The sequence below is a fragment of the Schistocerca cancellata genome, chromosome 3, assembly GCF_023864275.1.
Source record: "Schistocerca cancellata isolate TAMUIC-IGC-003103 chromosome 3, iqSchCanc2.1, whole genome shotgun sequence".
Taxonomy (NCBI): Eukaryota; Metazoa; Arthropoda; class Insecta; order Orthoptera; family Acrididae; genus Schistocerca; species Schistocerca cancellata.
In genome coordinates, this window is record NC_064628.1 from 42,446,776 (window position 1) to 42,460,879 (window position 14,104).

The 14,104-nt window shown below is 40.0% G+C and overlaps 1 protein-coding gene across 1 annotated transcript in view; it reads left to right on the plus strand.

The window, feature by feature from the left end:
- Nucleotides 1-14,104, plus strand: part of LOC126176880 (lipase maturation factor 2-like) — an 89,893-nt gene that overhangs the window by 15,564 nt on the left and 60,225 nt on the right. Inside the window, exons 2-4 of the mRNA XM_049924080.1 lie at nucleotides 4,330-4,510; nucleotides 4,804-4,905; nucleotides 5,278-5,486. Coding sequence (XP_049780037.1) covers nucleotides 4,330-4,510; nucleotides 4,804-4,905; nucleotides 5,278-5,486 — 492 coding nt within the window. The remainder of the gene's footprint in view (nucleotides 1-4,329; nucleotides 4,511-4,803; nucleotides 4,906-5,277; nucleotides 5,487-14,104) is intronic.

Genomic DNA, 14,104 nt, shown 5'->3' on the forward strand with positions numbered 1-14,104 from the left:
TTTAAGTATGAAGACATGTGATAGTCATTCACACAGTCATTCATGTTTTTTAATTCTTTGTCTTAATATACTCATGAAAATAATTATTTTAATGTTATAAAAAGTATCCTCGTTTGCATTTTAGGCTCAGCACACACTGTCAAAATCACATCACAGCTACATTACCTGTTTTGTACCTACATAAAATACATTAATGCTCAACAAGGGCACTTTTAACCAAGCCATTGAATGCCCGAAAATATCACCACCACCATCATCTAATTTTCTTATAAATGGTAACAGTAATGATTTCATAAAATCTGACATTGACATCACTGGTGGAGGACACCAGTTTATGGTCTACATTCTGGGAAAATGTGGCACACCTCCTACAAAACAACATAAAAGGATTTTATGAGCACCCAGCGAGGTGGTGCAGTAGTAAGAGATGTCAAAACAAAACAATGAAGGCAGTTTTCTTTTTACTACCTGGAGAAACTGCAAACTGAAGTAATTGTATGAAAACATTTTTAATCAAATTAGTGAAGAAACTTTCTGTAATTTCTAAAGCATGAAACTTTCTGTAATTTCTAAAGAATCAAAAGATAATATGTACACACTTGGAACAATATTTTTGTTCTCAAAGAGGACTTAAATACTAATAGGGTGTTTTGATGTCCACTGGCAGTGATCTGCAAAACGTAGTGTTCCTCCATTTCATGCTTTTTACGGCTGTTATTGTTAAGTTATTGTAATGTTTAATAATTTTTATACATCTGTCTCCATCATCATCATCTGTAACAGTTACAAAAGATTACAATTAGATATTTGTAAAAGACGAAAAAGATTTATTGTAGAAGGTACAGGTGTTTTGCCCTACTTTATTACCTTAAATGCTATCAGCATAACATATTGAAGCATTATCATCAAATAAACTCAGAACCACAGTTTAGGAAAGTTAAGTATTGTGGAGCACTGGAATATTATTTTCCCCAGTAAAGCATTACTGACTTCTGAATTAATGTTGACATGCAAATAAGAATTGATGGGAAAGCACTCTAACTGCTTTTGTTTGTGAAACCATATTTTGATGTTGATTTGAACTACAAAAATATGTATTATTAATACGTCCTCTTGTTGTGAATTACTTATAATGATCTTGAATCTCTTATGCTTATAACTGTATTGAATGAATTTTCTTTGTCACATCCTACACATTGCAATTGCCTTTCCTATGAAATGAAATGCTGCTGACAAAAATCATTAACTGTAACAGTTCTAGATAATCATCTTGCTGTTTGACAAATCCATGTATCTTAGATTGACCATCAGGCACTTCCTTTCAACAAATTACGTAACTCTTATTGTTGACATTCATCCAGGTTTTTCTAAATTTTATGAGGAGCGCTAGGTCTGGACCAGAAGTTTGGTTCAGTAATGATCAAACTTACTCTTCAGAACTAACAAAAAGTGTTATATAGATGAGCAAAGTGAAACAGGTTAAGATCGAACATTTTTTTGAGAGTTATGCAGCTTCCATTTAACAGAAAAGTGTTTTTTGCTATTACATAAAAAAGTGACTGGGTTGGGTCTATTACTTCCCAATTTCCATTATTTGGTTGGCGAGCAAGCTGTGGCGTGGTCAGCTGAAGATACTGGACCTTCAAGGACGCAAGAACTGTTCCTTGCCTTAAAAAGTAACCATGATTACCAGTCTACTAACTTTTCCATACTGGTATGTACATCCCAATTCAACACTAATTCATGGCAGTCATTTAGATTAAATTTGGTCATAACTTCTGTGTGTGTCATTTGTATTCATTTTACAAAATGTTTGCTAAGGTTTTGAAGTGAAACAAAAGTAATATTGGGTTTTCAAATTAATGGTGAAAGCTTCTGGTCAAGTCATTTATATGTAAATCCAATCTGTTGCACCACTTTTATCAGTTATTTTGCGTACATTGAAAATTACTTAGATGGTAAGTAAAAAAATTTTAATGCACTTGGGGTTACCAGTACTGATGCTGATATTTACTGAGCAATGACAGAGAATTTTCACCCGTGTCATTATCATTGTCGGCTGCTTGATGATGTTTATGAATCAGTTATTATGCAGCAAGTTGGTGAGTTGCAACAGGCATTGCGTATTTGCACAATAACAGCAGTTTCCAAAGTGCTGTTACTTGCTAACAGGGTGGCCTTTTTTCTACAAGGAATTCACCTTTATTTTCCAAAATATGGAAACATCTTAATTCATGAACACTGCAGTTTGTGTCATTCTAAAATGTGGAACTCTTACATACTAGAAAAAATGCTTGAAATATTTCAATTCACAGGTTGTTTGGCTCCTGTTATTACGTCCTTGCAATTCAAGAAAGAAAAAGCTATAAAAAGTGATTTTACTTTAGTAGCACTAATAGTTCTGATATCATAGCCAGCTGCAGTGGCCAGGCGCTTCAGTCTGGAACCACGGGACTGCTACGATCACAGGTTCGAATCCTGCCTCGGGCATGGATGTGTGTGATGTCCTTAGGTTAATTAGGTTTAAGTAGTTCTAAGTTCTAGGGGACTGATGACATAATATGTTGAGTCCCATAGTGCTCAGAGCCATTTGAACCATTTTTGATATCATAACTGAAAGGCATCTTATTGTGTAAACAACATACATAAATTATGTGTAAAAATTGAGATAGTATAAGTTTATCTGCTAATATTAATTGAAACATAATGCACAGAGAGAACTAAACATGTTCAAAACTGCTTCTATATTGCATGTCCTGTCTGATAGGAAAGAAGTCTCCTATAAATAACATTACAGCCATTAACTCCTCTTGCACATGTTACTTTCACTATAACAGCTCGAACATTTCAGTTGTGAAATGTTCTAACATGGTTTATTGTGAGGATAGTATTTTAATTTCCATTATATACTACACCGACATGTCAAAGAAACCAGTGTAGGCATGCGTATTCAATTATAGAGATATGTCAACAGGCAGAATACGGTGCTGTTGTCAGCAACACCTGTCTAAGACAACAACCGTCTGATGCATTTTTTTGATGGGTTACTACTGCTACAATGGCAGTTTATCAAGATTTAAGTGAGTTTGAACATGGTGTTATAGTTAGTGCATGAGCAGTGGGACACAGGATCTTAGAGGTAGCGATGAAGTGGGGATTTTTCTGTGCGACCAGTTCAGGAGTGTACCATGAATATTAGCTGCAGCAGGAAAAAGATCCTGCAAGAACGGGACCAACGACAACTGAAGAGAATCGTTCAATGTGACGGAAGTGCAACCCTTTTGCAGATTGCTGCATATTTCAGTGCTAGCTGTCAACAAGTGTCAGCGTGCCAACCATTCAACAAAACATCATTGATATGAGCTTTCAGAGCCGAAGGTCCACTCACGTACATTTGATGACTGCACATCACAAAGCTTAACGCCTCGCCTGAGCCCATCAGCACCGACAAGAAACTGTTGATGACTGGAAATGTGTTGCCTGGTCGGACAAGTCTCATATCAAATTGTATAAAGTGGATGGACGTGTACAGGTTTGGAGACAGCCTCATGAATCAATGGACCCTGTATGTCAGCAGGGGACTGTTCAAGCTTGTGGAGGCTCTGTAATGGGGTGCGGGTGGGATATGCCTAGATACGACTCTGACAGTTGACACATACATAAGCATCCTGTCTAATCATCTGCATCAATTCATGTCCATTGTGCATTCTGATGGACTTTGGCAATTCCAGATGGACAATGGGACACCCCATATGTCCAGAATTGCTACAGTGGGGCTCCAGGAACACTCTCCTGAGTTTAAACCGTTCCGTTGGCCACCAAACCCCCCCCCCCCCCCAGACATGAACATTATTGAGCATATCTGGGATGCCTTGCAACATGCTGCTCAGAAGAAACCTCCACCCCGTCGTACTCTTACGGATTTATGGACAGTCCTGCAGGATTCATGTTGTCAGTTCCCTCCAGCACTACTTCAGACATTGGTCAAGTCCGTGCCACGTCTGTTGAGACACTTCTGCCTGCTCGCAAGGGCCGTACATGTTATTAAGCAGGTGTACCAGTTTATTTGGCTCTTCAGTGTAGTTTAATTTGTTCTAGAAATTGCTTTTTGAAATTTGCTTTAATTGAGACATAAGTACCACATAAATAATACACAGTACACATTTGTAATGCTCCTTGGACGCTATAAATTTCTCTTATTATTATGTAGTCCCAAACTGATCTTTGATTTGTAAGAGAAGGTAGTAGGAGTGTTAACATTTGTTGAGCCATTAAACACACAAAAATGTTTTTATATTTGCTTAAAGCTGTTTCTCTTTTTATTTTTAGGTCTTTATGGAAAGAATGGGTTGCTTCCTGCAGAAAACCAGTTGGACAGCAAGGCGTCAGCGTTGGCTGCACGCATACATACAAAACCGACTTTACTGTGGCTTGCTCCTTATGTTGGACTGGATACGGAGTACATGATGGATGTACTTACAATTTTTGGGATATTTCTGGCATTTACTGGGTAATGTCCATTTCACTGTAAACAATTGAATGAAATGATAGTGCAGTTCCGTCAAAAATGCCACTGCGTATTTCTATCCAGCCTTGACCTATCTGAGTTTGTACTTCATCCCTATTGACCTCATCATCTAGTAGACAGTGAACTCGAATCTTCCCTTTGTTTTGTACTTCAGTGCTGTGTCCAGAGCTACTACCCTGATAATTGTCAGCTATATAACAGAAAATTGATATTAATATACTTCCAAAAATATAATTTTTGGCATATCTTGAATTCAAATCTACTTTTGCTTCCAGGTTTGTTTCCCAGAAATTCTGTACAGCTCCAACATTTGCTGCGTTATGGTCACTATATTATTCCTTGTACCAAGTGGGACAGACGTTTATGTGGTTTCAGTGGTATGTACTAACAAATCTTACGGTATTATAGAGAATCTTCATTTTATGAATTGTGTTTCTCTTGTTCCTCTGAATTATTGTGTAAAATAATCAGTCTTATAGAACAGAACACAAGGAACTGATGAAATTTTTAGGGTATTGACTTAGCTGTTAGAAATTCTGTGAAAGGAAATACACACAATCAGAAAGAACAAATTATTTTTAATGAATAATTATAATTTTTTGGTAAATTAAGTCTCCAGAATGAAGTCACTGAATTATAATTTAAATTTTAGCTATGTGTTACATTCCAGACTTATTTCATGTCAATTCTGTTCCAGCTAAGCAAGTATTTATGAGCCATTCAAGACTCTAGTGGTAGACATTTTGCAGGGACATCTTGTTACTGGAAGCTGGTTTCCTCAGCATTCTAGTTGCGCCATTGAGGTACCGTCCCATCTCACGTCGCCGATCAACTCCAATCCAGGCACCTAGTGATACCATAGCATTCTGGTTGGTTAAATGGCTGCTCTTCCGCCTTATGTTTCAATCTGGTGTTGTGAAGCTCACAAGTGGTTGCCCTACGTGGTGGGGACTCACAGGTAAAATTGATAACCAGGTTTTACATGCTAATTTAGAAATAGTTGCAACATAATAGTGATATTGCCCATAATTTGTGATGAAGCAGAGAACAGGGACACAGTATGGATGAGTTTTATGTTGTTTGAATAACTGAGGAACAATGTAAGTTGTTCATACAACCAAAGGAATAAGGAGGAGCTGTAGAAGATAGTCATAAAGCTGTATCACTCTTTCCACGTGTGAGCATTTCCTTTTCTCCTTTAATGTCAGGAAAGAAGTCATAGATTTTGTGTGAAATGGTTAGAGCAATAGTATGTATCAATTTGCACTACAGAGATATTGTTTGTAGTTGTTCAGTCTCCTATAGCGGTGATTTAGCGTTAGTGCTGCCTCAAGTGAAATTCATGCAGTAACACTATTTTTGCGTTACCAAAACTACTTCAACTGATGTCATTCATTTTGAACTTAGTACTGAATATGTACAAAATGTGATAAGTGGAGGCATTGGCGGCCAGTGGTCATGTGCTAATGTGCTAAAGCACACTGTAAATATCACACTTAAATAATGCCATTTCTCTTCAAATGCAAGCCAGAAAACACATAAAAAGTACACCATTTTTCCTTCTAGTGCAAGCTGGTATGCAAATAAAATGTACAAAAACGTTTTTAGTGCTTTCTACACGATAACTAGAAATCAGTGTTGAGTACCGAGATGGTGGTCAGCTGCAGTATGATCAGCTGATGATCAACTCGGAGAAGGGCCATAGCTGTCTGTTTTCAACTCCACATGCTCTGATGTGATGATGTCACTTCTGGCACTATGAGTTCTACATTCCTCGTGGGACCAGGGCAATATTTTTCTTTGAAAGTGCTTGTACAATATTGTGTGTGAGAAGAGTGTGAGGGCTTTTTGAAGAACAGTTGACATGTAGGTGCAGTGGTCAAGCACACCAACTGGCAGTTAATCTTCTCGAGTTTGATTCCCACTGCTACATTATTATTATTATTATTATTATTATTATTATTATTATTATTATTCCTTGCAATGTTAAACATTCAAATATATTTAAATAGTTCAATTTATATATGTAAAATTAATATATTCAGTTTATTTGCAATTACTACACTTGTAAGTCAAAAGGTGATAAAAAAAGTAAATATACAAGGAAATGTATGAAAAGAGTTGCATTTGTGGGTGTAATGTTCACAGTGCACTTTTTTGTTTTCTGCGTTTGTTATTTGGGAACAGTGATGCTTGGGGTGCAGGGGGCAGGGAGGGTGAAATGTCTAGGACATATTAATTCATAAAAAAAAAAAAAAAAACTCTTGATGGAAATCACAAACATGTGAACATGATACTTAATCTTAGTGCATTAGATAAAGCTAATATTGCAACAATGTTAACTCGTGCCTACCATGACAACATAGTGAAACACTAGAAGTTTACTTTTGTAATATTGTCGCAGATTGGTAAAAAAAAAAAAAAAAAAAAATCGTGAAAGCTACAATACTGTTTTCTCCACGCAGGAACTCCAACATGCACTCTCTTCTTCTTGCTCCTCCGCCCCAGGACCGGATGGTATCCACATCCAAATGTTGCTGCATTTATCATACCATAGTCTGCGTTACCTCCTTTGCCTTTATAATGGAATTTGGACCGACAGTACTTTTCCCAGACGATGGCAGGAAGCTATCGTCGTTCCTGTTCTGAAACCTGGAAAGGACAAACATCTCCCCTCTAGCTATCGCCCCATTTCTCTCACGAGTAGTGTATGTAAGGTTTTGGAGCGTATGGTGCATTGCCATTTAGCTTGGTGGCTGGAGTCCCGCAGTCTTTTAACACCTGCCCAATGCGGTTTCCGAAAGCATCGTTCTGCAGTTGAGCATCTTGTTGCTCTCTCCACTTACATCATGAACAATTTTCTCTGGAAACACCAAACAGTAGCAATATTTTTTGATCTGGAGAGAGCATACGATACCTGTTGGAGGACAGGCATCCTCCGCACACTGTTCTCTTGGGACTTTCGCAGTTGGTTGCCCCTTTTTCTTTGCGAATTTATGACTGAGCGCACATTCCAGGTGAACACTACTCTCTCTCTACTTTCTCCCAAGAAAACGGGGTACCCCAAGGCTCTGTGCTAAGTGTTGTACTGTTTGCCATTGCCATAAATCCCATTATGGATTGTCTCCTTCCTGATGTCTCAGGCTTCCTCTTCGTGGAAGATTTTGCGATCCACTACAGCTCTCAACAGACCAGCCTTCTCGAACGACGTCTTCAAGGCTGTCTTGATCGCCTCCACTCTTGGAGCATCAAAACAGGCTTCCGCTTTTCTCCCAGTAAGACCGTTTGTGTTAATTTTTGGTGTCGTACAGAGTTTCTTCCACCTTCCTTACATGTAGGACCTGTCAACCTTCCGTTTTCAGACGTTGTTAAATTCTTGCGTCTTTTTTTTTGACAAAAAACTGTGCTGGTCCTCCCACGATTCCTATCTTTCGGCTCGCTGTCTGCGATCCCTCAACACCCTCCGTGTCCTGAATGGTACCTCCTGGGGAGCGGACCGAGTGGTCCTTCTCTGCCTCTATCGCGCCTTAGTGCGCTGGAAATTGGACTATGGAAGCATAGTTTACTCCTCTGCTCGGCCGTCTATTCTTCGGTGTCTCGACTCTATCCACCACCGTGGATTACGTTTAGTGTCTGGAGCTTATTACACCAGCCCTGTGGAAAGCCTCTATGCTGAGACTGCTGAACCTCCACTGTCCAGTTGGCGAACTGTCCTTCTAAGTCGTTATGCTAGCCATTTGTCTTCCATGCCTGCTAATCTGGCCCATGGCATTTTTTTTTGACGCCTCCTTGGGTTTAGGGTATGCAGGCCGCCCTTCCTCCCTACTACCACCGGGAGTCCGCTTCAGTCAACTGCTCCATTCTCTTTCCTTCTGCTTTCCTAAAACTTTCTTGACAACTTGGGGTACAGCATCACCTTGGCTCCGTTCCCGGACCTGCCTGCTCCGTGACCTTTGTTAGTTTCCCAAGGATGGTACCCCTTCACTTGTTTATTGTCGGGCATTTTCTGCTCTATGTGCACAAATGAAGGAAGCCACATGAGCTCGCTTTTTGCCTCATCAAACCATTATCACAACCCCACTGCAAGATGAGTACATGCATTGGGAGCATGGGTTCCTGAGCCTTTCTTCTTAGCCATGCTAAAATTCTTCTGCCCCTCTTCTCAGAGTATCCTTCTCCTCTGACTCCTAAACCATTGTGGAAAGATTCCTGTTTTGGCTACTCTTCCATCCATTTAGCATACATCTTATCTCCGTTATTGGCTAATCTAAGTACAGTCCTCATTAGTGGGCTGGACTCTCTGCTTTCTCAGTAGTGTGGGCTGTGCAGAGGTTGTCCAGTGTTACTTGTTTCCCATCAGATGTTAAGTTCCACCTGATAGGTGTGGTACCTCACATAGTAACCAACCTGTCATGTGGGGAGGGACAGGTGGCAGGAGGGGGGGGGGGTGGAGGTTGGAGGAGGGGTCATCAAACACCTACACAGCTGTAGTTCACTGACCACACATGGATCACATTTTTGGCACCCTTGCTGGCCACTTTCCATGTATGCCTAAGAGATTGTTGTTGAAAGTCCGAGCATACAGCTTAGATTCCAGATATTTGGGGGGCTTGAAGACTCTTAAGGAATAGAAGTATGTGGTCCTTGATGCCAAGTGTTCGTCAGAGACAAGAGTATCATCAGGAGTGACCCAGAGGAGTGTGATACGACCGCTTTTATTCTCTGTACACATAAATGATCTGACGGACAGGGTGAGCAGCAATTTGTAGGTTGTGGTGGTGGTGGTGGTGGTGGTGGTGGTGGTGGTGGTGGTGGTAGTCCTGAGACTGGTTTGATGCAGCTCTCCATGCTACCCTATCCTGTGCAAGTTTCTTCATCTCCCAGTACCTACTGCAACCTACATCCTTCTGAATCTGCTTAGTGTATTCATCTCTTGGTCTCCCTCTACGATTTTTACCCTCCACGCTGCCCTCCAATGCTAAATTTGTGATCCCTTGATGCCTCAGAACATGTCCTACCAACCGGTCCCTTCTTCTCAAGTTTTGCCACAAACTCCTCTTCTCCCCAATTCTATTCAATACCTCCTCATTAGTTATGTGATCTACCCATCTAATCTTCAGCATTCTTCTGTAGCACCACATTTCGAAAGCTTCTATTCTCTTCCTGTCCAAACTATTTATCGTCCATGTTTCACTTCCATACATGGCTACACTCCCTACAAATACTTTCAGAAAAGACTTCCTGACACTTAAATCTATACCAGGGTGTCTACGACCCGGGACAACCGGGAAATCCGGGAAAAACCCGGGAATTTTTTCATCCGGGAGAAAACCGGGAAAAACCCGGGAATTTTTCGGAATTCCGGGAATTTTTCATTGTTTTAGCTTTCAGTTAAATTTTTGTAATTTTGACTGCAGAATTGATTCTCTAGCAAAGAATGTTATTGTATCCTGCTACTGGAGAATGATACTGCAGCAAGAAAATATAAACGAGAGGGAAAAAAATAAAACTTTAGTGGCAAAGGAAATGTGGAATTTACAACAACAAAACACCGTGCACGCACAAGCGTCCGCAAATAGCAAAAATATGTCAAAGGCCGTAGGGCGCAGACTGTAATTCTTCGTAACAATAAACGGCTTGCTATGAGCATGACGTCACAACTGTTCACGTAAGGTTCGTTTGACCAATTGCCAGCGGTCTGTTGCGCATGCACATTTGACTCGCGTATAAGCAGTACCTTCTCCCGCTACTTGAAGTTTGGCTGTTAGCTGTATCAGTAGTAACAGCAAGCAGCCAGATGCAAACGAGAAAAATTTTTCTCCCGCGCCCTAGCTGCCAGATTCACGCTTGCACAGAGTTGTAGTCGGGAGGGGTTTCTCCACGTGACCCGTGTTTACGTTAAGTGATTTCACTGCTTCTCTTCGTGTACAGCTCCCACATCAAATGAAAACAAAACGGATTTCTGTGGCCGGAAGTTATCATGTGAATTAAAATACATTCACATAATTACTGAGGGCAAAAATATATTATTACAGGGTGTCTACGTGGACAAGAAAAAAAAAATTCCCGGATTTTTCGGTTAAAAACACGATTTCTCCCGGATGAAATTACGTATAAAGCGGGTGAAAATACATCCGTGTTAAGCAACAGTATACTTTCCCTGGGAGCTGTAAAACCTATCAGTCCTTTGAATTGTAAAGGTCTTATACCGGCAGAGGATGTCCCGGCACTTTAGAAAACGAAATCCAGGAAAAACAATAACGTTTGGAAAGATGTTTGATGCAAGACAATATGCACAAGTTTATTTTCGTATTGCGAAAGTATACACACAAATTCCACAAACTACAGCACGGTAGCTTCGGAAACTCTAAAATAGAGATTGCGTTGAGCGATGCACTTTTGTCAGCCAGTCATAGCTCATGTCACGTGATCTCGCTAGCGAATGACGGCAGTTATCCAGAGCACGAGGCCTATGAGAAAGACGGGCCGCGGCGCGTACGTTACGAAGGTATGCCGAGCTCGCTCAACTCAGCAAAGTGCGTTTCTACAGCGGTTAACTCGTACGTAGATGTGTATGTACGCACGAGAATTGCATCGTCTATTGGCATCCACTGTTATTAGTCCTACAATGATAGGAAGTCCGTAGACCTACTAACAGGCTCTAATTTGGCAATTAAAATCGTGCCAAAATGATTATCAGTCGAGGTGTTCTGGCATGAAAAGACTTGTGACATTACTCAGTAACACGTTATGCACATTTTTTGAAGGTCAATTACACTTCTTGCCATTGATCGCATAATTTTTTATCTATGTAAAAACAACATGAAATATGAAAACTAACTTGAAGCTCTGTCTTTTCTTAGCGTGTGTTACACGTTAAGTCATATCAAATACAAATGTGCCGGTAAAATTTTAAATAGTGGCATAAATGACTTATCTTCTGAGCCCGACATTTTTCAAATGGCTGATTCTCAAAAGTGTTACGTTTTGAATGAGAGTTATAACGCCCTGTGATTTAAGAAATTCACTGCACATTCTCACACGTAACATAAATCATCTTGTGTGGAAATTTCCTTTGAAAGTAACGCATCTCAAGCCACTATTCGTAATATTTACTGGTGATCTGTTAGAAATGTAAACAATTGTGACGTCACGCACATTGAGTGCACGTTAGTTGTTACGGACGTACTGCATAATCTTCGACCTAAAGCCTTTGACACTTTACGGTGCCGGCAAACTGGACTGTCTATTGTGTAAATTACCCGCGACTAAACTTTTATTTTGGTGTTATTCCCTGATTTATGTTTCATTGCTGCAGTATTATTCAGCAGCAGTGGACTAAAGTTCTTTGTCAGAGTATCAGATCTTACACGTCAAACCTACAAAACTTTAACTGAAATCTAAAACAATGAAAAATTCCGGAATTCTAAGAAATTCCCGGGTTTTTCCCGGATGAAAAAATTCGCGGGTTTTTCCCGAATCTCCCGGATGTCCCGGGCCGTATACACCCTGTATTAATTTCAGTTTTCTGATTTTATTTTATTTCCAAGTTTGTAGCAGTCAAGCATTAATCGCCTCGCAGAACAGTGAAGTTAATTTTGCAAGTTTGCTAAAGAAATTTGGCTTTATTAATCTTTCCGCTGAGGCAGTATTTTATTTGAAACGAAGTGTTTCATTCTACAGTATTGCCTAGTTCCAAGCGAAGCTAATTTCAAGTGCACGTTATCATCTTCTGCCATATATGGCATTATGCCATGATAAAGAACCAAAAATGAGATCGCAGAGTACTGGTACTCCAAGAAAATTTACATCCCAAAAACCACACTGACAAGCTTAATACACACGAACATGCGGGCTTCCTACACCAATACAGTTGCACACGCACAATAATACCTGTTTTTCTGGCGCTCTCTGGCAACTGGTAAATCAAACCTATTTCTAACAGTCTCCGGATAGTATTGCGAGCGGTGGTTAGAAAAGCGTTACTTTCAAAGTAAATTTCTTTTTACGCAAGATGAATTATGTTACGTGTGAGAAAGTGGGATGGATATCTAAATCACAGAGCATTCGAAACTGAACAGTTTGAGGACCAGCCATGTACAAGAATTTCTAGCCGAGACATTTATGTCAGAATTTTAAATTTACTGGCACACTTGTGTGATGTATCTTAAAGTATAACACACGCAAAAAAAAAAAAAAAAAAAAAAAGCAATATTCCATGGGAAAACTTAGCTTCTGTTGTAGCGTGTTAATCTTAGAGAGCAAAATTATATGTGAAAGCTTAGCTTTTCTTGTAGATATACGGTACTGTGTACATTAATGTAAACCGTTAACTTTTCTCTTGCGTGTTCGCGCTATGTAACCAGTGATCTTGCTATTGGCTGACTATAACACGTGACCTATGCTCTGAATAGCTGCTGTCATCGGCTGGCGAGATCTCGTGGCTTGAGATATGACTCGCTTACAAAAGGACATCGCAACCTCGGTTTCAACGCTGCGGAAACTAACGCGCTGTGAAACTTCCTGGCAGATTAAAACTGTGTGCCCGACCGAGACTCGAACTTGGGACCTTTGCCTTTCACGGGCAAGTGCTCTAACACTGAGCTACCGAAGCACGACTCACGCCCGGTACTCACAGCTTTACTTCTGCCAGTACCTCGTCTCCTACCTTCCAAACTTTACAGAAGCTCTCCTGCGAACCTTGCAGAACTAGCACTCCTGAAAGAAAGGATATTGCGGAGACATGGCTTAGCCACAGCCTGGGGAATGTTTCCAGAATGGTAACGCGCTGTGTTTGGTGCAATTCGAATTTATACTTTCGTAATACGAAAATATGCAGCGTATATGTTGCTGCAAATCAAAGGTCTTTCCAAAACTTCTCTCCTTTTTTTTAAATTAAAAGTCTCTCCAAAACTTCTCTGCCCCGTCTTTTCTTTTTTTTCCGGGAAGTTCTGCGCGATTGTATAAAACGTTAACCATTCAAAGGATTGATGAGTTTTACAGTTCCGAGGGAAAATCTACGGAAAACCTACTGTCACTTAGCACAGAAAAAGTGTATTTTCGCCCGGGAAAAAGCATATTTTTTAAACGGGATATCCGGGAGAAATCCGGGAATAATCCGGGGATTTTTTTTCCTTGTCCCCTTATACACCCTGTATACTCAATGTTAACAAATTTCTCTTCTTCAGAAACGCTTTCCTTGCCATTGTGTCTACATTTTATATCTTCTCTACTTCGACCATCATCAGTTATTTTGCTCCCCAAATAGCAAAACTCCTTTACTACTTTGTGTCTCATTTCCTAATCTAATACCCTCAGCATCACCCGACTTAATTAGACTACATTCCATTATCCTCATTTTGCTTTTGTTGATGTTCATCTTATATCCTCCTTGCAAGACGCTGTCCATTCCATTCAACTGCTCTTCCAAGTCCTTTGCTGTCTCTGACAGAATTACAATGTCATCGGCGAACCTCAAAGTTTTTATTTCTTCTCCATGGATTTTAATACCTACTCCAAATTTTTCTTTTGTTTCCCTTATTGCTTGCTCAATATACAGATTGAATAACATTGGGG